The following is a 24685-nucleotide window of genomic DNA, read 5'->3' as shown; positions in this document are numbered from 1 at the left end:
TACTGGGCTAGCCAACACTCCACCTTCAACTTATTATAATTCTCAATAATGTAATATACATACCTTTTACTCATCTTTAATAATAAACTTGTTTTCTTTAACTTAGTATATATTTTTCTTTTACATTAAGTATGTATTTCTTTTTACTCACCTTTTTTTCAATAAACTTACCTATAAATGAATAATTGTAGTAATATGTAATATTGTAAAAAATGTAGGTTCCGTTTGATATTCCTGAAATCGACGCAAAGGATTAAAGATAAAAGTAGGTATAATATTGAATAATAATAATTAAACCAGAAAAATTGCTAAAAACGATATTTTATTATATATATATATATATTTGTACATACTTCACCTAAAATAATTATGAATGAATAATAGTTATTTTTTAATAGTTAGTCTGGCGGGCGTAACATGTTTTTCAGGCATTTTTAGTTTATAATTTTGAGGTGTTAGATGGGTGACTTTTTCTGTTATGGGCTCTTATACCATCAACAGAAATAAACTTCGTAGTTTTTATCGCCACTGGGAATGCTTGTTATTGGAGTGAAAAGATTCGATTCGATTCGGTCCTTTTACTACCCAGCATGCAATATTATAGAATTTTAAAAAATGTTATCTAACAAGCCATGGTTTTGATAAACAAAATTAATTTTTGATGTATTTTCCAAATTATCTAATCTTTTAGTTCTAAATTTTTGACATTGCTTCTAAAATGAGTCATGCAATTGGTATGTAAATTATTTATTTTATTTATTATAATATTTTAAAAAAATAAGAATTTTTTATATTTTTAAATAGGTCCCGGGCCGGGAGCTTATAGGTTGGCCGGTTTAACAGGCTACGAAAATCATGATGTCACTAGATATCGGAATCCGGAATATTCATTTGGTTTACGACCACCATTGTCTTTTACGAAGCCTTACGGACCTGGACCTCGATATGAATTATGTAAAATGACTCGTTTTGGTAAAGCCACAGAACCTGAATATACAATGGCACCGAAACTGCCAATAAAAAGTAAAAATTTAATTTATATGGATCCTAGAAAATCACCAAAGCTTGAAATAATTTCTTACAGGTTTATTATTTAATTTATATTTTGAAAATCGTGGATCTTTCAACAATGATTTGTCGGTAATAATTTGTAACAGAACCAATTTTCTAAAAATCACGCTCAATAAAAGTAACCATTTCTGAGATATAGTAATGATTACAAATCGACGAAATATCACAAAAAGAACAGTGAAGCTTTTCGAGAACTTATCTCGTTTCAAAATATCTAAATTATATATCCGTAATAGTAGTACAGGACACGGTATAAGGTCGCCTTCACCCATCTGATAACCAGATGAGAAATATTTTTTGATTGATAAACACGCTCGCCTGGTTATGTGATGGTTAAAGATTGACCTTATACCGTCTCTCAGACTATAATAAATTATTTCAAAGTTAAAAGTTTTATTTCTTAAATTATTTTGTATTAAAATAATTATTTTATTATAAAAATTCATTTATTTATAAGGGGAGACAGGTACTCCGGGACCAGGCGCTCATTGTCCAGAGAAAGTACCACCTATGAAAGGTAAAAGACCACCTGAATGGAGCATGGGAAAAAGAGTAGGAATGAGAGATACTTTCAAATCACCTGGACCCGCCTCATATGCATTACCTTGTGAAACTTCTTATCCGTATTACACTATGTAAGTTTATGACTTCCTTTTTACTGGTCTTGTGCCAGGCAAGTATACATTTTGGCAACTCATTTTGATAGAATTTTCAGAAGCTATTCTCAGTCACTTCCATAATCTTGAGGATTTTTCAGATTTGCACTTAAGGGATTGATAAATGGTAAGTAGCCTGGTAATCTAAATTGAAACTACTGAAAAAGCGGTGCACTTCCTGTTTTAATTAGTGCAAATTTTTATCGCCAGTTGGCGGGTTGAATAAATACGATTCATAGTTTCTCGGGGTTTATAACTCATTTTTGTCTATAATACCTAACTTATTCCCCGTTTCGGAAAAAATTGCTGTTCAAATAAACCCCCTCTTAAATACTTAGATTTTTTCCAAAATTCTCGGAAAATGTAGAAAAACACCATGGTTTATGTTTGTGAGAAAAAAAATTTTCTATCCAATGGCAACTATTCTCTCTTTCAAATTTGAAAATAGGTTTACAATTGAGGACGCGATCTTGGCACTAGCTCTTAAATTTCAGTCCCATGATAAAATGTATTACTCACTTTGTATATGAGCTAATCATTATAACTACACCTATAATAACGATTTTTAATGATAGGGCTAAACGATTACCACCGCCAAAAATACCAGGTAACAGTTCACCAGGTCCGGCTAATTATGGATTATGTTCAGCAGATGTTTATAAATCAAAACCTCCTGAATATACAATGCGACCAGCATTAAAACCAAAACCTTTACAAAGTTACAATCCTGGCCCAGCTGCTTATTGTCCAAATTTATATGTAAACAAATCTACGCCACCACAATACACATTTGGTACAGTATGTCACAAGATTCCATTAATAACTGCTGAAGATAATTATCCATGCGAAGATTACGATGTATATGTTGATGATGATCAGTGTTGAATTTTACTTTAAAAATGTATCTAAAGAAAATACGGCTTTTTTTCTTATATTGTGTACGTACTTTAATTTTCGAAACTTGCATCAGTCTTGTATTATTATTATAGAATGTAATAATAAATTATATTGTCTCCTAAAATTGTTTCATTTTCACAGGCGTCAAGAGAAAAAACTAATAGCTAGTGAACCTAATTTTAAAACGTAAAAAAAAGGTGAATAACGTCTTGCACTTTTTGAATAACGTCTTGCAAGTTATAAAGCTATCTCGAACACTTCTTTGGTCCTATGGCACTAGGAAAAATTTTATCTTTGAATTTTGACTACTGAAGATCAAGCTCGAATTTAATTAGAGCATTTTCTACAAATAATTACTTTGGCACTCATTAGATGAATTTGAATATGGAGATGCAAATATTTGCGCTTACCAACCTTCTGTTTATGCCGAAAGAGTATGCTACTGATCAGGTAGCTTCAAGAGAGTACTCATCTATGAAACATTATGATATAAATAAGCAAATTCTACTATAACTTTGGAGTAATTTCCAGAAACACCAAACCATTTTGGTTTTTAGGGTGCATCGGATTATGACTAAATAGCTGATTTTTGTAGCAATAATTTAAAAAATCATTAGTTTTAGTATTCCAAAGTTGTCAAAGGTGATTCTAATCCTAGATTGAGGCTGAGTAGTTCTGGAGACAATTTTGACTAGAAAATAAGTTTATTCTTATATTACATTTTCGGCTCACAAAAAAATTAAATCGTTATTTCTTAAAGTAAACGCCAGTAACAAAAGGGTATCGTATGAGCTAATATATTATAAAGAGTTCTTACTATGAGCTAGAAAAATGTAGATTAAACATAATTAAAACATAATGAAACTGGTATTTAGAATACCTCTTCTCCTGCCAATGAGTTCGCTGCTTTTTTTCCTATAACGCCAGAGTAGCTCGGTATCCCGATCAGTCTGACTAATTAGAATTTTTTTAAATATTTTGGTCGAAATGGGAAGTTTATAAAAAAACAATTTTATAAAAGACTAGTTGTTTTATTGAAACGATTTTTCTAAATGTTTCACATAGGTACACTTTTTTTCAAGTTTTGTACAAAGTTAAAAATAATATATTTTTATATACAAATTCCTAAAATAATATCAAATAATAACAAATTAGTAAAATTATATCGGATATTCATTATTTGTACATTGTCTCTCGATTTAAAATATATATTTATTTATTTATTTTCTAAAATACGTATTTTAATGGCATTATATATTAAAAAATAAATTTTCGCGGTTAAAAGATAACAAAATTTATTTGAAAGTTGTGTATTTAAATTGAAATTACTATTATTTAGACGCGATATGAAAATCAATAATTCATGAATTGAAGTAACTTAAAAATCGAGCTCAATTTGGCGATGAATAATGAACACTACTTGTAGTCATATTTCATTAAAATTACGGCTTAGTCACACTGGGTAAAATTATCCCCAAGTAATTTGTATTGTAAAGAAATAAGTAAAAATCCAAAGCAATTATGTTGAAAATTTTGATTTGGGACTCTTCTAACAGTTTAAAGACGGGTGTATTTTGAAAGTCATCTGATATGAATATGACAATTTTAGAATAAAAAATCATTGGTATTACTTTTACCCGAGTGAAGAAATAGTGTTAAAATAGTTCTATGATTCAAACCTGTGCACACGGGGGGAGTTGGGGAGGTCAACCTCCCTCTATTGAGGATATCTCCGCATAAATTTGAACTAACAATATAGTCCTGTAAATGCAGCCATTTATGAAATGCATTTCCAATGATTAGTTAGGTAGCTGTTCAAGCTGTTTCGACATTTATTGATTTTTGATCTAGAGACTGTTGACCATGGATATTCGTTGTTTCTTGTGTAAAAATCATGCATTGTTATCATGCATTATTGAAAACGAAAATGTGAGTATAAGGAGGATGCTGTTAAAGTTAATGTTATAAAAATAGCAATCATTGTATTGATATCGTTTGTTTACCAATATAAGGCGCTACTGAAATTATATGAAATAGCGTAAGCCAACGCTCGAGTCAAAACAGACTCAACGATCGAATGTACAGACTGATTCAGTTGAAGATTATTTCCGGATCACAATCTACGTACCGGGTATATTGATTTGTTTCTGACACATTTACAGGATTGATTTTTGAATCATCACAATATTTTATCAAATTTTTCTTGAATCTTTTCCAACAAAATGACTAATTTTAATGAAGACTCTTGCTCTCAACTTTTTGAGCCATACTCTTCAATTTTTCACGATGATTTCCGTGACATTTGGATCAGAGCAGTTAAACTTTGGCGAAAACGCATTACTGTACGGGACGTCAAAAAATCACTCGATATTTGCAATAATGATGCTTTTCCAAACGTCTATCAAATGATTCGCATTCTGGCAGTATTACCTGTGACAACAGCGACGAATGAACGATCTTTTTCAACTTTGCGTCGTCTCAAAACATATCTTAGATCGACAATGTCTGAAGGTCGAAGAATATAAATCGGTATATATATATAATGTGGTGTAGAGTTCCATGCGTACAGAGTTCTGGAAGTTTTTTTTTTTTTTTTTTTACCTCGCAGTATTAACTTATTGAAAATAGTGACTGAATATCACAAATTTAGACATGGTCAAATGTTCTCTTACTCGAAAAAAGAATTTCTTGTTTTTATTGATTTTATGACCTAACATGATGAACAAAAGTTTGACCCCTTCCCCTTTGGATGACTTCTTGCGCACGAGCCTGTCATGATTAAATCACTTTTCCATAGATGTGAATTTTTTTTTTGACCCGAGGCAATATCAACACTGATTGTAATTTTCTCCATAAAGAATGTCAAATAAAATATTGATAATTATAAATAGAAGACCGTGCCAAACATAGACAAACATGTCAACTATCTCTGAATAGTCCGCAGTACGTATTAGTGATAGTTTACTGCAGACAATAAAGTGATTAACATTATTTTCAATTGCTAATCGCATGCGTTACGGCATATAAGCAACTGGCTTATATAAATCTTTTGACTTTTACGTAGTTATGGATTTCAAACTACTATGTTTAAAAAAATACACTGACAATACTACAGAACTTTAAAAATATCATTTAAAAATATTCTACTAAAAAGCAAATACAGGAGAACTTGGTTAAGTGGGACCTGGATAAGTGATAAGCCTCCATAACTGGAATGCTGAGGTACCAACACTTTGGCACTGAATTATCTCTGTTAATGGGACGAAGGAAATCTTTATTTCTTTGATTCGTTCTTTCGAGTTGATCGTCATAGTTACCTCTATAACTGAGACAGAGAGTGAATTTTATATGCAATAACCTCTGTAACTGAGATAACATTGTTTTGTTTGTTTACTTACTTAATCTTATTCTACTCGTAAATTCTGCACTTTTGCCTCAATGAATTTCAGTTTTAGATTTTCTTTACCACCTATCATACGGATGTTTAATTGAAAAATGCCAAAACGAAGTTACTCTTTGTAGAATAATTCAGAATAAAGATAAAATTCAATCACAATGTTCTGAAGGATGAATATTATTTACATGAATATTTTTATATATTATACCTTTATTATCTTTTTTTGATTCCCAATAAAGATCAAAATTCACGTATAGTGTTTAAATAATACGTTATTTTATTTAATAATCGGACTTCTATAATCGAAATAATCTATATTCTGACCTCCGTTAATGGAACCCTCTGTAAATGAGATATTTTATTTATACCTGGATATCTAAGACATTGGGTAAGTGAATAAATAATTCTATAAGTGAGATAAATTTGGAGGTCCCTTAATGTCTCACTTAACCAGGTTTCACTATATTAATGAAATGTTTAAAACAATTTTTTGTTTGTTTTATGGTTTACCATTGATTTTTATGATACCTTAGGTATGTGATTGAAGTTTTCATTGTTTTATTACGCAGTTTTTTTATTTTTAACGTCCAAGCTAAAACGATCAGTGGTTTTCGTTACCTAATCAATAGCCTAAGAATACTGCCTGACCTATGAAACTAGAAGTAAAAACAGTAAAATTTTTGCATAGAGATATTTAAAAACGGATTTTGTGAAAGTTCTGTAGTCTTAAAAAGAAATGATTACGTTATAGTTTCATTTTTAAACTTTTTTCTTTAAGATACCTAACTGATCCGTGGTTTCACATACCATCGACTGAGCCAACATAACTAGGAGGTAGGGCGTAAAAGATCTGGTATTTCAAACACATCCAATATCAAATCAATGATTCATTTGATCTGACTAACAAATTAAAATCTCTTCTTTAGGTTGAATTTCAAATTTTCAACACATAGTTTCTGATTGCATATGTAAACTAGTGTTACTGTCTGATTTAGTTATTGGTTTCTGTATTGGTAATTGTGATGAATCAATGACAATTGTTGGACGTCGTGGTGTTATCGTATCGCATGGCGCAAGTACATTTGATGTTAAACCACTGCTACTTGTTTGATTTGTTTCACAAGAATTCTGCCTTTCTGCAGTTTCAGTCGTGTTATGTTCGCCAGATGTTGATGGTCTTAATAAATTTTCGATAAATTCTTCAGCAGTTTCATCTGCCTCGTTACAGGATGGAAATATTTCATGAACCGGTGTAGGAAAATCACCAACTTCTACTGCACTTGATCGTCGTAACCCTTTAGGATGGCGAAATTCTCTATGCTCATGTACAACACTTAAATAGCATGCATTCGACGATTCATCATTTTCAGTGAATTCAGGATCATCGTAACGTCGTTGAATTAAATTCTCCATTAACAGATAATCAGATTCCTCAGCATCACGCAAGTGTTCCTTCTCTAAATATAATGCCATTTCAGGGTTAGACATTTCTGATGCATGTCTCTTACGTCGTGGGGGAGTTTGTGGAGCTGCTTGTCCTGGACGTGGAGGTGATAATAATCTTGGTGTTTTGGGTGGACTTAATAAACCACAAACTGTCTCTAATTCATCAGTGATGCTGGTATATTCGGTGTGCATTGCAAGGAGCATTGATCTATTAGAAGTTCCACCCCCGCCACTTGTACCTGGTGGAATAACCTTAATTTTTGGTTCAACCCATGGTACTCCACGTTCAACAGTGCCCGCACGTTGTGGGAATACTATATGAATTGAATTATCAGTATTATCTGGTTCGGAATGTGTTTGAGAAAGTTGCCGTCGACTAAAGCTAGCTAAGTGACCTCTGACGGTAACTTCACCACCCCCTCCTTCTGAACTTCTTCGACCAGTTCCATCGGAATCACGACGTTTATATAATGAATGTGGTACTCGAAATGATTCAATACTACCTACATTTTCGTTAATTTCAACTAAAACATCATCTTTGACGTCATTAAATTCGTCCTCTTCTTCGATAATGGACGCTTTTGATTCACTACTCCTTTGTTTATCTTCTAAATTTAATTTTGGTCGAGAATTATCTAATGTATCACTTCCTTCATCTTCCTCTTCTAGGGGTCGAACTTCAAAATGTAAGCCATCATCGAATATGTACGCATCCGGCCGAACCTCTGTTAATGATCGCCCTACACGCCTACGTGGTGGGTGTAAGGATAAATGCGAATCGCCTTCCGGAATACCATCAGATCTTTCACTAGCTTTTCGAAACCGTTCTGTCACGACTTTAATTTCAGGTAGTTCTTGATCTTGAATATGTGTGGCCATAAATCGATGTATAACGGCTAAATGAGCTACAGTTTGTTCGGCAACTTCGTCAATTTTTCGCAAACGAAATTCTATACTCTGTATAGCATTCTGTTGAGTATTTTCTTTTTGATAGATGTCCTCAATTTTTTGATATAAATTTTCAACTCGTTCATTTGTACATTTGATCCGTTCATCTGTTGATTGTTGTAATTTTAATTCTTTTTCTCGAAAATATCCTTCAACACATTCCTCTTCAAAATCGTATAAACGTTCTAAATCATCTTTTTCCAAAAATAATTTTAAACCATTGTCATATGTTTCGCGCACACCTTTTATTTTCCGTTTTAAATATTTTAATATTAAAAATATGTGACAGAGAATTATTAATGGTGGGGGTAATACTGGTTTTTGTTCATATTCCATAACCACAGTGAATCTTTGGAACATCCATACCTAAAAGAAAATCAATAATAAATTTCATTTTTAAATGCGTAATAGTCTTAATAGATAGAGCTTATTATAAAATGAAAATTGAACAAGGACAATTACAACAAGGAATGGATTGGGGATGAAGAGGCCATTATGTGCCCAGGGTCGGATTAACCATTAGACAGAGTAGGCAACTGCCTGGGATCTCGCATCGACTAAGGGCTCAACGCGTGCACAATTGAAATCGAAGAAGTTTCATAGAGAGAAAATTTAATTGGGACATTTGGAACGTCAATGATAATAGGTATTATTGCTTTTTTCGACGTATTCTGTCAGTCAAAACTGTCTTAGTTCGTCAATGTGTCTGAATCTTTTATGAACGATTTTGTAAACAAAAAAGTTACAAAGTTATTTTCTTTCGATTATTGTATTTTACTGCATTTAACAAGAATAAAGTTAAAATTTAAACATCCTCTTATTTCACTCACATCCCTTCATCAACTTGGAAAAAGTTAATCTGAAACGGGGGTCGAGTGAAACGGGGGTCCAGTTTTTAATTTTCTAATTTATCTAATCTACAAACCCTTCAAAAGATCAAATATCAAACCCTTCAAGACAGGCGTATCATGGTGTTAAAGCAAAGTATATTAATTACCTGATGTGAAACTGCATTGACTTCATTGAAAATATTGTTAAACACAGCTATCAGCAAATTGATTAGAAGTATATTAGCAACCAATAAATATGTAGACATTACGGTTGGTGTTATCCAACGTCCAGTTTGACATGGCTCCATTCCTGCTTGTTCGCCGCATGGAGGATCAATACTATCGGCGAACACTTCTCCGTACAACATGAAGTATGGTTGATAGAAAATCTATATTACAAAATTCAAATTTTTTAACAATACGATTATTTCACATATTGTAAAATAGTTATACCTCTTTCGCTAAATACCATCCAGGTTCACTGTTTGGAAATAATATTGCTTGTCTAGATACTCCAAAGCTCATTAAAACTACCGCCAAAAGTACCACAAAATAAATCATGTTTTTAACCATTTTTCCCATCATTGTTACCAAAGGACCTAAAACAATATTAAATATTAAATTTAATTATTTAGTAAAATAAGGTATTACACCCATTTTTGAAAAGTGTCTCAATTAGATTCTATAGAGTTAATAAATCATTAAAAAAACGCCTTTAAATGCTTTAATAAGTTATTTTTCTACTTATCGTTGGTTTTGGTAAAAAAACCGGACAAATTGTGTATTCATGTGCCAAATGATAATTTAATATTTATTAAGTAAGTTAAAAATACGGTCGCAAAAATTTAGTAAATGATGAAGTTAGTCCTAATGCAGTCGCGTTGAAATAGTGAATGACTTTATTCAAGATTCTACTCGGAATAAGGTTCTGTTAAATAATTGGGATAAAATAAAAATAGAAAAAACAAATTCAAAAAATATTTCTCACCTAAATATTTATTTACGCCTAAAATATTCAATATTCGCAAATACCAATAAATACTATCAACACAATATATAACACGACCGACATCCATTGTAGATGGTTTTAAACGTAACGATAAACCGATAAGAAAAAATATAATCGCTGCTGCGTCACAAGGATTCCACATATTCCATGCCCAAACAGCAAATTTATGACTAACTGCAACTGGTTCGGATGATACAATTTCACGAATTTTTTCACAACCTAAAGTACTGATGTAAGCAATTGAAAATAATTCTTGCCATGACGGTTCTGGTTCCATTTTCACTAGTACGGTATAACTGAATATCATTAAGAAAAACACATACGCAATCTAAAACAAAAGAATATGATAACTTTTTACTATGAGTTAATTTTAATATTTTAACATTACATCCTTAAAACCTAAGCCAGGAAAACTTTTTTGGGTGCTAAATTCATTTAAATTTATTTTTACTCGATTGATTTTGTTTTTCGCTTGTACTATCAGTGCTTCAGAACTCCTGAATTTTATCAGTGCTTCAGAACTATGAATTTTATTTGTTAACTTTGAAACATGTTTTCGTTATATATGGGAGCAGAGCGTGTTAAAAAATAATACTTATTATAATAAGCTCGATTCATTTGAACCAAATATGATATACCGTGGCGTATTGATATGGGATGCAAATCCTCTAATCCCTTTGTGTATATTTAAGAGAACTAATCTGGATAATCTTTCCTGTACCCTTAAGCGGAACAAAGATTTTACTCTACGAAGAGTAGGAAACAATCTTTCTGCGGTAGCTATGATGGCCGGGATATATTTATATTAGGGTATAAATTTTAAGCACATGCCTCAATGAGCTGAGCTAGTGACTTTGGTATGGCGTAATCGTTTTAACACTCTCTTTTCCATTTTTCTATCCAAAGTCGGTATTTATTTATAACGTTGCCTAGAAACTGCAAGTGGGTGTTTTAATATGAAAGTGTGGCATGCCCATCGTATCCACATCGGAGAATCCGCTTGAAGTAACTTGTAGTTTCAATTATAATAAAATACAAATTGAATACTTACTGCATTTGCCCAAAATTTAGTAATTGGTGCCGTATAAAATTCATATAATTTTTTCTTTAGTCGTAATGGTCTATTTTGTTTAATTTCATAATAATCTAATGGAATGTGTAAATATTCTTTATATTCGTCACAATCAGGCATCACTTTACCATTCTCGTGGACTACAGTCTCTCGTGTTGAAAAATTATCACCAATTAATGCCTATAAAAAGGATTTTTAAATAGAATATATTGAAATTGTAAATTTTAAATTTTAAGTTTTAAACAAGAACATGGCAACGCTAATAGATCTCAACACAGATTAAAGAATGTTTAACGGAAATTTTTAATTACTTGATGGCTTTTAAATTAATGTTAGAAATAATTATTTGAATTATAATACAAAAGTTTCTAAATATATTAAGAAAATTTTAATGATAAATTATTCTTTTCCTTCATGAGAGCTTCCTCCCTGTTGCAACGATTATGCTTAAATGAACAGCTCCATAATTAATTATCCATAAAATTTTTCATATATATTTAGATTAAATTATATTATTCAATAACAACGTGTGCAGGTCTATGAATAACTTACAATAAAAAAATCGAAGTTTTTAATTTCAGAATTAATTGGAAATACCGTATTTATTATTTGTATACAAATTTTTTCTCTAAGCTAATTCGTCTTAAACAAATATCTTACAAGATACACGTGCAAAAAAATTTAATTTTATTCAAAATAGTCAAAAAATGTTCAAAATATTAATAAATTCGTTACCAACTCGGAGTTTTTATGTAAACCTAATAATATTAGGGTTTATTCTCATGATTCAAAATTGTTATAATTTAAGTTAAATACGCGAAACGAAATCAAACAGTATAGAATTACATAGAAGTTGATAGATAAAGCTTATTTCATAAATATTATAATACAAGAATTTATAACACCAAGTCCTGTTTTTAGCTGAGTACACGACGATGAAATGAATATCTTTTACCATCCTATTATTATCATGTTGTTGCAATCAGAGGCGGATTATCCATAAGCCAAAGTAGGAACGTGCCTACAGGCGCGAGATTACAAAGGTTGCGGGTGTGAAAAATTTTAAACAAACATAAAATTAATTGTGTAAGTAAGTCTGCAGAAAATTACAGTCCGTTTATATTGACATTCGTACCTACAGTTATTCAAATGTATGACTAATTCATATAATTTTTAGAGGAAATTAAAAAAAATGAACAGCAAGTCTTGGAACTTTCAATAGTCAAAGAATATCAAAAGAGCACAAAAAGAATACGGAAGAGAAAGCTCACAATATATGATATTACAATATTACTTCTCCATCATCTAGCGAGGAAACTTTCAGAGTGACAGTATATCTAGTAATTATAGACAGTGTATGTAGTAATTATAGACAATGTACGCTCTTATTTAAAAACGATAGCTAAAGCCGGAGAACTGCCCCGAGTAACCAACATGGTTTTATAGGTTCTAAAAAATAAATAACTTGAAATTAAAGGACTAAAAAAGGCATTTATTATATATTTTTTTGATACCAGGGGCGCTAATTTTTAAAACTGCTTATGAACATAAAACTTCTTAATCCGCCTCAGGTTTGCGTCATGTAGTCTAAAATATACGGAAACAGGATTTAGTGTAGCCGATTCTTGTTGTATACTTACTATATTACCTGACACCATTTAATTACCAAATTTATGTGTTAAAAATGCAATAATCACAAAATATACAAAGCGAAAGGAACATTCAAACATTCAAAGCACATGATTCGACAAGAACAAAAAAAAAAAAAAAAATTAAAAAAAAAAAAGAATCTATTAAACTACCTTGAAACCTTGTTGACTTGAGGATTTACTTCGAATACTCATGCTCCGTGTACGTTTTGTAGTCTATAAATAAACATCAATTAGAGCCGCGATCAAAAAAACAATTAAATAATATTGGAATGTATCAAATAACTTCTTGCTGATTTCGATTTTGGAAAAGAACATTGTGAACGGTTTTTGACTACGTACATAAATAAATCTACTAAAATCATGCATTTAAAAACGATTTACAAAGATATTGTATCTAGAATACAATAATATACTCAGCGACATAATTCTTTGAGGACAATTTTGAAAACTTGAATGGAGTTTAAAAAGTATTAATTATCTGTCATGGATCGTTTTGTGAAAATATATTGCAACAAATGGCCCTAGGATCTTATTTGATATTGAGATTATTTTCAATCTTGAAAATGGTGCACATTGCGTATATATATAATATAAGGGAAATAAACGGTTAGAATATTTGTCGATGGAATTAGCGAAAGAGTCGCTGTCGGTTTGATCTTAAAAAGAGTTCCAGCAGTATTATATGTATATAATACTTCTGAAGTTTTTTGAATACTTTTTTCAAATTTTGATTCATTATAGATAATAAAAATGTAATAATGATAAACGATTGAGGATTTTGCAATCGAATTCTTAGCAACTAGGCTTGTTTGTCCTCATTGCCCTCGCTGAATGCAACGCGTCTTCTGAAGGCAGGAGTATACACTACGCCGTTACACTACGCGATTAAGGAGTCGTTAAAATGAAATCTACATATCATGAAGTAAAATTAGTGATGAGTAGAGAGAGATGAAAAGTATTATTGACTTCAAAAAATGAATTAATCGTAATATTTTATGTCTTTGAGTATATATGTTGCGACTGCAGTCTACAAGTGCTCCATGTATACCTATAGTAACGGTCTAAAGTACACGTAGATAATATTAGTAAATGAAATTAATTTATTTCTAAATTAGTTAGCCATACAGGGATACTCTTTTGGTTGTTAACACTGCAAAAAAGTGTGTAAGCTTTCATTGTTGAACATATTGATATTCACTGGTTTAATTTATACAATGTTCTGTAAATCATTTCTAATAAGGCATTAATGAGTACGAGAAGCATTATATTCAATAAAAGTGTGTATAATAAATAAATAAATAAATAAATAAATAAATAATGTGTTTGTATTTATCCACCCACTCTTAATACAGCTAGCTAACCTACTCTTTCTTTCTTATACACATTTCTCAATGTATGTGTACTCTCTCACACTCATTGATGCCTTATTAGAAATGATTTACAGAACTATTTGTACAAAATGTATGCAATATGTACCTGAGAAAATAATTTTTTGTAAATCTTAAAATAGGCTTTTGTCCTAAATTTGAAAATTGGTTTATACGTTACATTAATATTTGATTTACACCAAAAAATATTTGGCATTTTCAAACAACAATTCAAATTTACTTCGAAAACAATGTAGAGTGTCATGGCGTCTTGAATGACATCACGACATGCTAAACAATCATTATTGTATATGAAAGTTGTAAGCAGTTGTAATATTTTTTGAGTATGGCAAAATATCAAGTAACCTACTTCGTTCTATTAAAATGTAAGCAACATTAATAGCGTTTCGCATGGCGTGACGTAACAATTTCTGATTGGTGTTTGCTGTCACGTGACTGAATGCCTAATTTTTGTGAATTTATTTTTTTTAAATAATAATTATCTTTAATTTTTACAAAAAATAATTTTGTGTTTTGTTATCTACATATCATGATTAATTATTAGAAACTCTTATCCATACGATTTATTCTTAGTGGACAAAAACCTATTATAAATATTAATTACAACTTTATTCAGGCTTTAATTGTACACCAATTCTGCCACATTCTTCTCTTATTTTCTAAATAAAAAAAAAAGTGTTCGTGTATGACTAGCTATTTTCCATCTATTAGTTAAGGAAATCAAAACAAAAAAAATCGTTTTATGTTTATGCGAAGCGTAAAACTGATTTCAATTGGTTTTTAATAAGTTAAATTCGCTTCGTACAGACAATTTTTGCACTTGGAAATAAATTAAGTAAAATTATGAAAGATACATTTGCCAATCATTTCTGGTCTGTAAATTTAAATAATTGAAGAAATTTAGAAAGTTGTGAAACTTATATATTCGTGAAATATTCATTGCATAAAATGCAAGGATAACAAAATCTTGTCCCTATAACACTTAGACCTCTCTTCTCTTTTTAAACTGTCACTCATGATATTAAGAAATGAATACTTTCATGTGATAAATTATGCTACAAGTAAAAAATAAACTATACGATTGTATCGCGGTCTTTGGTAACGCAGAAGGCTTACGAATTTCCAAATAGGACCTCTCTCATTATGTTTTCGGATCCTAGCATTCTATACCGTACCTCGGATGCTTTTAGACAGTTAGCATACCGTACCTCGTATGCTTTTAGACAGTTACAAATAAAACGGGTTAACATTCGCCAAATATTATTTCAAAATTATGCAAAGACCTTATTTTTTATCGTAAAACAATTGTAGGTTTATGCAATTACCGCCTCTTTTCATACTCAATTTCTGAAAGATATAGCGTTTCGTATCGCCAGCATTTCGAAAAGAAAAAAAGAAAGTTAAGAGAGAAGACAGTCTACGATTATAAAAAATAACTTAATTTACTTCCAGTTAAATAAATAAAAAAAGTTCGGGTTTATGTACTAAATAAGTTGCCTATTGTTTTGCTAGTTTTAAATTAAAAAAACATATTATTATAAAATATAATCAAAAATAATACCTCTCCATCCAATGGCTTGTCATCTTGTTTCGCATCATCATCTAAACTCTCATTTTCTAAATGTTCCTCTTCCGTTTGTGGCATCAATTGTAATTCTTCTTTTGATTTAAACTCAAGTTTGTAAATATATATTGGAAAAAATAAACCAAGAATTACTTTAATATTTGTATTTTTTCGTGTACGTAAACCACCCATCCATAAATCAGCCAAAATTATTTGTGAACATGGGTGTGCTAATAATGCACGATGATTTGCTGCTACGGCTAAACTTAAGCATGTTTGTCCTGACCAATTTTGTAATTCACATGTTAATAGTTGTTGGGTTTGGTCATCATCTTGTCGATAACAAAAATCTAATAATTCTAAAGCTGAAAAAATAACATTATATTTGAACAAAAGGCTCATAAAATACTTTCTCTGGGGAGAGGAGGTATATAGTCTAGCATGAGATTGATTTAACTATAAAAAATTAGGTTAAAAACTATTACCAATTGAATCAAATTCTTTTCCATAATTTCGTAATTCTTCATAAATTTCAGTTTCTAAATCATCTTCAGCAGCTTCATGTGCCATTGCTTTGTATAATTTACATGCCACTAAAGATTTCGCTAAGGCTTCTTCTCCATGTTGCCACATTAACAATGCCATTTGTTGACGTTTTGTAAGTACAGCCCAAATCTAAACATTTTTAAATGGATATTAATAAAAAGTTTAGATAAAATACTTCTCTTGAATACTTACTAATAGTTCATTAAATGGGTAATCAAAAAGTGCCATGTTTTTTGTTGCCGGCAGTGCTTCGGCTAATACACTTAAGGTGTTACCGTAATAATAACGTATAAAAGATGCTGAATTCCGATGAACATGAGGCGATTTATTCATTACTTTTGCGTAAATTGGTCGAAATTTTCGTCTAGTATAATAAGCTCTAAAAATAGAAGAAAATTTTAAAATAAAATGTCGCACTATTAAAAAAATATAAAGAGTGTTTGTAATATTAGAGATTGAAAACTTTGGGTATTACTTTTGTAGACTTGGGTATAATTAACGTCTTGATATACATTATTTTAAAACTAATTTTGACTGAAGGGAGCATCACCAAGGGACATCAATATACACTGAAGTTTCATTGGCACATTAAGGTCCCGGACTTAGAATCGCACAATTGATCCTTTATTAATCCAGCCTAACTTAGCCTGAGTCACGTTAATCGAAGCTCAAATCATATTGAAAGTGAAGGGAAGATATATCCAAATTAAAAATTTAATCTGCTAAGGAACCGCAATTTTGCCGTTTGAGATTAAATTTATAGTACAATTTTGAATTAGTATAGTCTCCTATTTTAAGGTAAATTGATTGAGAAGGAAGGTCGGTAATAGATTTTCGGGTATCCAGTTTGAATGAAATTCTATTTAAAGTTTTAAGCTTTGAGGTTGCTCACAAAAGCTATTGCTATGTCCAAATTTTCATTTATTATAAATTTTAATTTTATCTTATTGTAAACATTTATTTTTTTTGAGACAAAAATAGTTTTCAAAATGATTTCATACAATAAGTTACACTATAAACCGATATCCTTTCTCTATTGCGGACTGCACCAAATTAGCAAAGAGTAACATTCATAATAAGAGTAATCACTAGCTAATTCTTACTGATGATGACTACTTAGTAGTCGAAAATACGTATTTTAAAAATACAAAAAACTGATTTAAGAAATTGGGGCAAAAATCGAAATTTATTTATGAACGACACTACAATAAATTTTATAATAAGGTAATGGAATCATATAAGGCCCACTTAACTTCAAAACGCCATAAATTCTCTAAATTAAATTTTTTCAAAAAATTGTCATGAGTAAAATAATTACATATTCACTGGCAATACAAATTTTATAAACTTTACACATTCGAAGTTTATAAGTTAAAATGGCGGTGTATTTGTGTCAAGGAGTGGGGTTGCCTTTTTGTTTGTGATAGTTTTTAAGTATGCCCACGAATTAAAATGTGGGCTATGATAAAACTTTTTAAATGTGGGCTATGATAAAACTCGGGCCAACCTTGGTTCCACTACCTTAAGCAAGAATGGACGAATTAAAAAAAAGGATTACCTATATGCACCACCCATTAATTTATTAATAACCAATCCAATATCATGTAACGTATACATGTATCCTCTTGGTATATGGGGTCGAACATCTCTAAGTATATATCCTAATGTATTGCTAGGTCCCTGTTTTGTATTGTAAAGCTCTTCTAATCGAGGTATTGTTAAAAATTTTTTCATACTAACACCATTCTCTAATAATAATTTAACAAAATCGATACGATCATGTTCTAATGCTTGCATCATTGCTTCATCTAATGCTCCAGCTGGCCATTCTTGTCCGTATATAAATATTTCAGAGCGTGCAATATCAACACGATTCCATGTTAATGCTAAACTTAATTGTTCTGATGGTGATAGATGTTGTGATTTAAATAATGCTGTTAATATCGTTTGATCCAGTTCTTGACATGTATCTTCGGAACGTTCTGATATCCTGAAGATTGTTATCTAAAAAAAATGTAATAATCACAAAATAAATATATTTGTCTCTGAAATCAAATTTTTTTAGCTACGCGAATTTCAATAAAGCTTTAATATTTATTGTGTACTAAAAACTAAAAAGCCATTTGTCAGAAAATATTTCTAATACCATTTTGTTGTATTTGGAAATTTAATTCTAATTATTTCTATAATATTTACCAAATACACTCCGGAAAAATAAAAACGTGACACTATTTGCAGACATGTAACTTTGTTATCTTTTTTGGCATCTAGGCGTGCTCATTTTAAAAGCAGATTAATGAAATTGTAGATGCATCACTCCAATTACTATTATGATTGAAGTGATATCATAGCAAGCGGAAATTCACCTCAAATTCATTTTTTTCTCCTAAAGTGAGTCCTGGTAGAAGGCAAAAGGAATATAACAAATTTACATGCCTATTATTAAAGCGCGATATTTGTTTTTAAATTTATGAAAACCTTCCCTTCAGACAAAGCTAACTAGCTTAATTAGCCGTTAAATATTAATAGGCAATCCTTTTTATAAGCGGCGTCGTTAAACTGATGACTTGAACGATATTCAGCCATTCAATCAAACAGCAAGGCAAATGGAATTCTACCACCTGGAATCTCACACACTGTCAATATGTTGATATTTCTCACAGTTTGATTGCGTTTACGCAGAAAAGTACAATGGAATAGTGTAGTGACAAAAAGTTAGAAATAAGTACTGTACGATTAAAAAAGTTTTTGCGGCAAGTATTTCAGTATTCAATACAAACTATAGTGAGGAAATTTCAGAACGCCCATTCATTTTCTTTGAGAGAGTCCATTTTCTGTGAATCAATGTCGCAATAATAGATGTGTTTTAGAAACAAAGTTCTTTGCGAATGTCATGGAGATTTAACTTGTTAACAAAAAATATTTTAGTTACTTACATGTGTACTTTGTTATTGAGAAAAATATGTTATATTTAAAATTATGAAAATAAACAATTTCTAGATATTTCTAGTCAGCTGAATATCATTCAGGCCACTTATTGAACGGCGCCGTTTAGTAAAAAGGCTAGACCTTTAACTGAACTGCTAATTAACTAGTAAGCTGCGACATACGTAAGTTAATATATTTAATAAACAGATATAAAACTTTGATTTGAAACTTTCTGAGAATTGGTTTATAAAATAAATCACTATTTTTATTGTCAAAATGCTGAATTCTTAGACCTGTTTTCCTTTATAATAGATACAAATTTTGATTACTCTATGAAGATCAATACAAATAGTTTATGCATAAATAAATAGTATATGTATTCATCACAAGACAGAAAGAGCGCAAAATTCAGCAATCATTCTTCTTTTATTTATTTCGTCATAAAAAATCGTCCTACTCTTAAACAATAACTACCTATTGAAGTTTGAAAATGTGAAATGTGTCATTTTAAAGATCGGTAAACGACTTTTGTAGCAGTAATCAGAGCAAATTTCATAAAAAATGTTGAATATATGTAGATGACGGAAAATGTTAGATTTGGAATATTAAATTTTAAAGTTTCCGTGGATAAGACTTTCTTTCAATGAAAAATTAGTACCAACTTTGACTTTGACAATATATAATTTATTGAATAAACATGGTCTAATTATAAGTCTTTGAACGTCTCAATTGATGAAACGAGTAAGTGATACCTATAATTGGTAAAATGTTTTAAGATTGTCAGATCATGTTCTAATTGGAAAGGACCCTGCAATATTAGATAGGAAAATGGCTTTCTGGGAAACTTTTTCAAACCCACCCTAATATGTTTACTGGATCATTCTGATCCAAATTTCACACGTCCACAAAAATTTTTAACGAATAGTTTTGGAGCTACGGGTGATTAAAGCTACACAAACATTATAGATAATAGCCCTTAGCTCGAAAACTACTCGTTAAAAAATTTTGTGGTCGTGAGAGCTTTTGATCAGAACGATCCGAAAAACATTTTCGGGGGCGATTGAAAAAGTTTCACAGAAAGCCATTTTACTAGTCATATAGGTACTGTAAATATGATATACGTGTAGCTTTGATCGCCCGTAGCTCGAAAACTACCCGTTGAAAAGTTTTTCAGTCGGGAGGGTTTCTGATTAAAAAGATCTGAAGAACATTTTGGGGGCAGTTTGAAAAAATTCCACAGAAAGCCTTTTTCCTAGTCATATACGAAATTTATAATATATTCGTAGCTTTAATCGCCCGTAACTCGAAAACCACTCCAGATGTCCAGACTTAGAATTGAGCAATAATTTAGTCAAAGTCGTTACTATTATGATGGTTTAAAAAAAAATATCCCGAAAAAAGAGAGAATTGAAGTGATAGAGGTCTTGAAGAAGTTACCTTGTAATATAGAATAGTTTAAAATATGTAATGATGAAACGTTTTGTGTCCCAATATAGGAGTCTTCTTGTGCTGAAATGGAAATACAAAAGCAAACTGTAGGAGGAAATGAACAAAAATGTGAAAAATATGAGAGAATTTACAGAAAATAAATAAAAAACATAAACAGATTAATGAGTTAAAATGATTTTTTTAAATGATATTATAGAAATTGAATTTTATATATGGTGAATAATGATTTTGAAAGACTTTGAGTAAATTATGCGTAATGTTAATTATTTTGTGTGAATTAACAAATATACTGTTAATTATTTCTATTCGTTGTGTGCGTAGTCATGGTAGGGATAATAAAATCGATGCCAGCGCTTTAAGTGAAAAATTTTGGAGATAAAGTGGGCTGTTATGACTAATTTGCAATTATTTACATGTTAATGATATAGAAACTGTCAAATTAAAATGATTGAAAAACACTAATTAATTAAACTTAATGCATTAAAAATTGTGAAAATAAGAAATCAAATTGTACAAATATTATTTTTCAAATGTTAATTATCGTAATTATTTATTTAAATTTGTGAAACAAGAATATTAAATTTTAAATGTAAGTTTTCAATGCAATCCACACAATTATATATGCATCCATTAATTCTATAATTAAAGTAGTGTATCGTTGTCATGGAAACGAAATTCACGCTCGGAGCGAATAGGTGTACAGCTTAGATCATTTATTTTAAAATTTTCAAAGGTGTACAGGGTATCAAAAAATAACTGTAACAAAAGTTGCAGAGTTTGATGACGGACATCATGTTCTGACATCAGATTGGATTTAGTACTTTGGGGTTCTTTAATAGTCAATTTTGATCCTAAACGGTAAGAGATAGAATTGCACTTATAAATTAGAAAGTTGATCCTCATAAAAAAACTAAAATCGTCAGCTTTTGGAGGAAATGCGACTTAAAAATATGTCATTATTGCATTTAATCGTACGAAACACGCTAACTACGGAAAAGGCTTTAGCCAAAAGTTGTCAAGGGCAATAGACGATATTCACATGTGTCCATGACTTTGACCTACAATTATTGATAAACTAAAAGAATATTTTCTTTCGATTCAATGCAATTATGATATATTTTAAAGTCACATTACTTTCGAAAACTAACGATTTTCGAAAAGAAGTTATGAACAAAAATTGTTAGTTTTTTATGAGGATCTACTTTCTAATTTAAAGTGTTATTCTTTCGTTCAAAATTTTACGTTATTTTGTAAAAACTACACATATTGAACCCAAATATTGTATTTTTATGTCAAAATTATCCTATTTTCGATTTTCTAAAAGGGAAACTACTCTTTAAGTTTGCAAGAAATCGTGAAGATTTGTTTGAGTCCGATTTGGTTAAAAATCATTTTTTAGAATAATTTTACTAAAAAATATTCAAAATTCGCATTCATATGACGATTGGGCGAATAATTTTTGTGATTGGGTCCAAAGTCGTATACGAAGAGTAATTTTTAGCCCTTCGGTTCAACCACGAAATGAACCAGATTTCAGTATTTTTCTCAAGTAAACAGGTTTAGTCTCAGTAAGCAAACTAAAAGGTAAGAGTATGAAAAGTTAAAGTATAAAATTACACAGGTCTGCGACTAAAAAACTGCATAGGATTTTTTTACATTTTTTTATAGATTTTGACCTCCCAAAAACAGGAAAACTATTCAAAACATTCTATCACATAGGTTTTCATAGATATTAGTAACATAAACTAGTCTTAAAGTAGTATTATATAGTATTTTATAGTAATATTATATAAAACTAGTCTTAAAGTTGTATTATTGCACAATAAAAATAAATTAGTTTCGCTTCCAATGGGTTATTCTGTCCATATGGAAGAAAACTAATTATAACAATTTGGCCATTACCCTGGAAAAATCAAATATCAGGACCATCAATGGATGGTTTGTGGGGACTTCAAAATACTCACGATGCTTTTGGGTGAGTAGGCAGGATATACTAAATACCCATGCTTCTTAAGCTTATGGGATAGTAGAGTCAGAAAACAGCACTGGACTAAAAGTGATTAGACACCCCGAGAAACTTTAAAACCTGGGAAGAAAAATGTTATCAATACTACTTTGGTGCCGCCAGAAAAAGTTTTGTTGCCACCTCTCCATATCAAATTGGGGTTGATGAAACAATTTGTGAAATCACTGCAAAATGATGGAGACTGTTTTAAATATCTATGTACAAAATTCCCGAAGCTGTCAGAAGCAAAATTGAAAGAGGGAGTTTTCACTGGCTCCGACATAAGAAGGCTTTTAACTGACTCCCTCTCTGTGAAAAGTACGATTAAGAAGGAAATAGAAGCTTGGGTATCGTTCAAGGATGTAGTGCGAAAGTTTTTGGGAAATAATAAGGATTCTGACTACAAAGCATACGAAGCTCAAGGTTGCAAAATAAGCCTGAAGGTCCATTTTTTACACTCCCACATAGAATATTTTCCTGAAAACCTGGGAGCTTACAGTGAAGAACAGGGGGAGCGGTTTCACCAGGATGTCCGCGATATCGAGACACGGTACCAAGGAAGATGGGATGTCACTATGCTTACCATTTTTTTGTGTTTGATTTTGCAAAAAAAACTTACGTGATAGAAAAAAATGGCCATCACTTCTGAAATCAGCACATTATAAAAAATATAATTTAGTAAAAATATCTCATGCAGCTGACAATAAATTTTTTTTCAGACCTGTGTTATTAACAAATAAACGCTTATAAAAAGTTAATATTTCCCTCTCCAAGCTGATATGATTTATTCAGAAAATTAGAGACAAAACATTAAATTTTATTTCTACTTAAAATAAGCATTAAGTTAAATGTTAACACCAGTTGTTTTTTTAATGAAAATACAAGTTAAATTATAAATATTATGTTTAAAAATATAAAAAACTATTTATTACTTACCAATTTTTTATTTCTCGTACATTGTAATAATTCACTATATAAACATTCAGCTTGCTCTAAACCAACTTCAAATGTCCTTTGTATTGTATTTATTAAATAGTCTTTCATTGATTCTAATACATTTTGTTCCCCAGTTTCGGAAGCGTATCTATAATAGAACAAATTTAAAAATTAGAGATATAAAGATCGGTACATAAAAGTCAAGTTACATACTTGTGTGTAAAAGCGATTAAATCCGCAGCCCGTCCTGAGCCATCACACACAACAACTGGCACAGGAGGTGTATCCGTTACATATTCTAGCACAGCTCTAATTGTATTTGTACCCCCTTCGATGACTAAACATACCACTGGGGTACTACTATGAGTATCTGAAAATGAGGATCATGTGAAAAAAGAATTAGAACTAGACTTAAGAACTAGACTTCTGGTGATACCTTTTTGTGAGAGATGTTAGTTAGTTACTTAAAGGGGCTTGAACCGAAACCCACCCTTACGCTTTGCATTATTTGTAACTCTGTCCAAGAACAGAAAAAGGATCTTCGATGTTTGCAAATTATCATTGACTTTTTAGTTTTATATAGACTAAGCATTATATTGCCTTTGCTGCTTTCTATAATCGGTATAAAAATCAATTGTACTTACATGGATGTAATTTCTGATTTGATATATATTTTTCTAACTTTCGACGTAAAATAATTTCGGCACCATAGCGTCCTCCAGTGCCATTATCCACTAACAAGAAATAAGCATGCCTATTATTTAATACTGCATATTTTGATCTGTAATAATAAACACGTTTCAAATTGTGGCTTAATCGAAACACGAATATTCGTGGCTTATAGAAATCACGATTCGTTCTTGAAAGTTTGATATTTTTAAATGTTCCTAT

General features: G+C 30.7%; 2 protein-coding genes across 4 annotated transcripts in view; one reads left to right on the top strand and one right to left on the bottom strand.

Moving 5' to 3' along the window:
* Positions 1-641: 641 nt before the first annotated feature.
* LOC123298391 (outer dense fiber protein 3-like protein 2) lies at positions 642-2688 on the top strand. Its single transcript, XM_044880382.1, has 4 exons — positions 642-734; positions 805-1023; positions 1529-1706; positions 2303-2688. The coding sequence occupies exons 1-4, from the start codon at positions 719-721 to the stop codon at positions 2610-2612; spliced, it is 723 nt and encodes a 240-aa protein (XP_044736317.1). The 5' UTR covers positions 642-718; the 3' UTR covers positions 2613-2688.
* Positions 2689-6231: 3543 nt separating this feature from the next.
* The window catches only part of LOC123299077 (transient receptor potential cation channel trpm), a 160910-nt gene continuing 142456 nt past the window's right edge, over positions 6232-24685 (bottom strand). For 2 of the 3 annotated variants that reach the window (XM_044881285.1, XM_044881286.1), the window contains exons 6-17: positions 24439-24575; positions 24008-24164; positions 23795-23942; positions 18035-18480; positions 16669-16855; positions 16416-16605; positions 15928-16295; positions 11306-11506; positions 10234-10582; positions 9699-9844; positions 9413-9634; positions 6232-8781 (exon numbers count right to left, since the gene is read on the bottom strand). In XM_044881285.1, the coding sequence (XP_044737220.1) occupies positions 6964-8781; positions 9413-9634; positions 9699-9844; positions 10234-10582; positions 11306-11506; positions 15928-16295; positions 16416-16605; positions 16669-16855; positions 18035-18480; positions 23795-23942; positions 24008-24164; positions 24439-24575 (4369 nt within the window). In that variant the 3' untranslated portion in view covers positions 6232-6963. Of the gene's footprint in view, positions 8782-9412; positions 9635-9698; positions 9845-10233; positions 10583-11305; positions 11507-13128; positions 13192-15927; positions 16296-16415; positions 16606-16668; positions 16856-18034; positions 18481-23794; positions 23943-24007; positions 24165-24438; positions 24576-24685 lie in introns of all 3 variants that reach the window. The other variant, XM_044881284.1, reaches the window with a different exon arrangement.

This window comes from Chrysoperla carnea, chromosome 4 (assembly GCF_905475395.1).
Source record: "Chrysoperla carnea chromosome 4, inChrCarn1.1, whole genome shotgun sequence".
NCBI lineage: Eukaryota > Metazoa > Arthropoda > Insecta > Neuroptera > Chrysopidae > Chrysoperla > Chrysoperla carnea.
The sequence above is the reverse complement of the archived record's forward strand: the minus strand, read 5'-3'. Positions and strand labels throughout refer to the sequence as shown.

Bases quoted from the DNA above. Each gene is read 5' to 3' on its own strand.
- LOC123298391 (XM_044880382.1), top strand. The intron at 1,024-1,528 runs GTAAAAATTTAA...TTTATTTATAAG, and splicing joins ACCGAAACTGCCAATAAAAA to GGGAGACAGGTACTCCGGGA. The intron at 1,707-2,302 runs GTAAGTTTATGA...TTTTAATGATAG, and splicing joins TCTTATCCGTATTACACTAT to GGCTAAACGATTACCACCGC.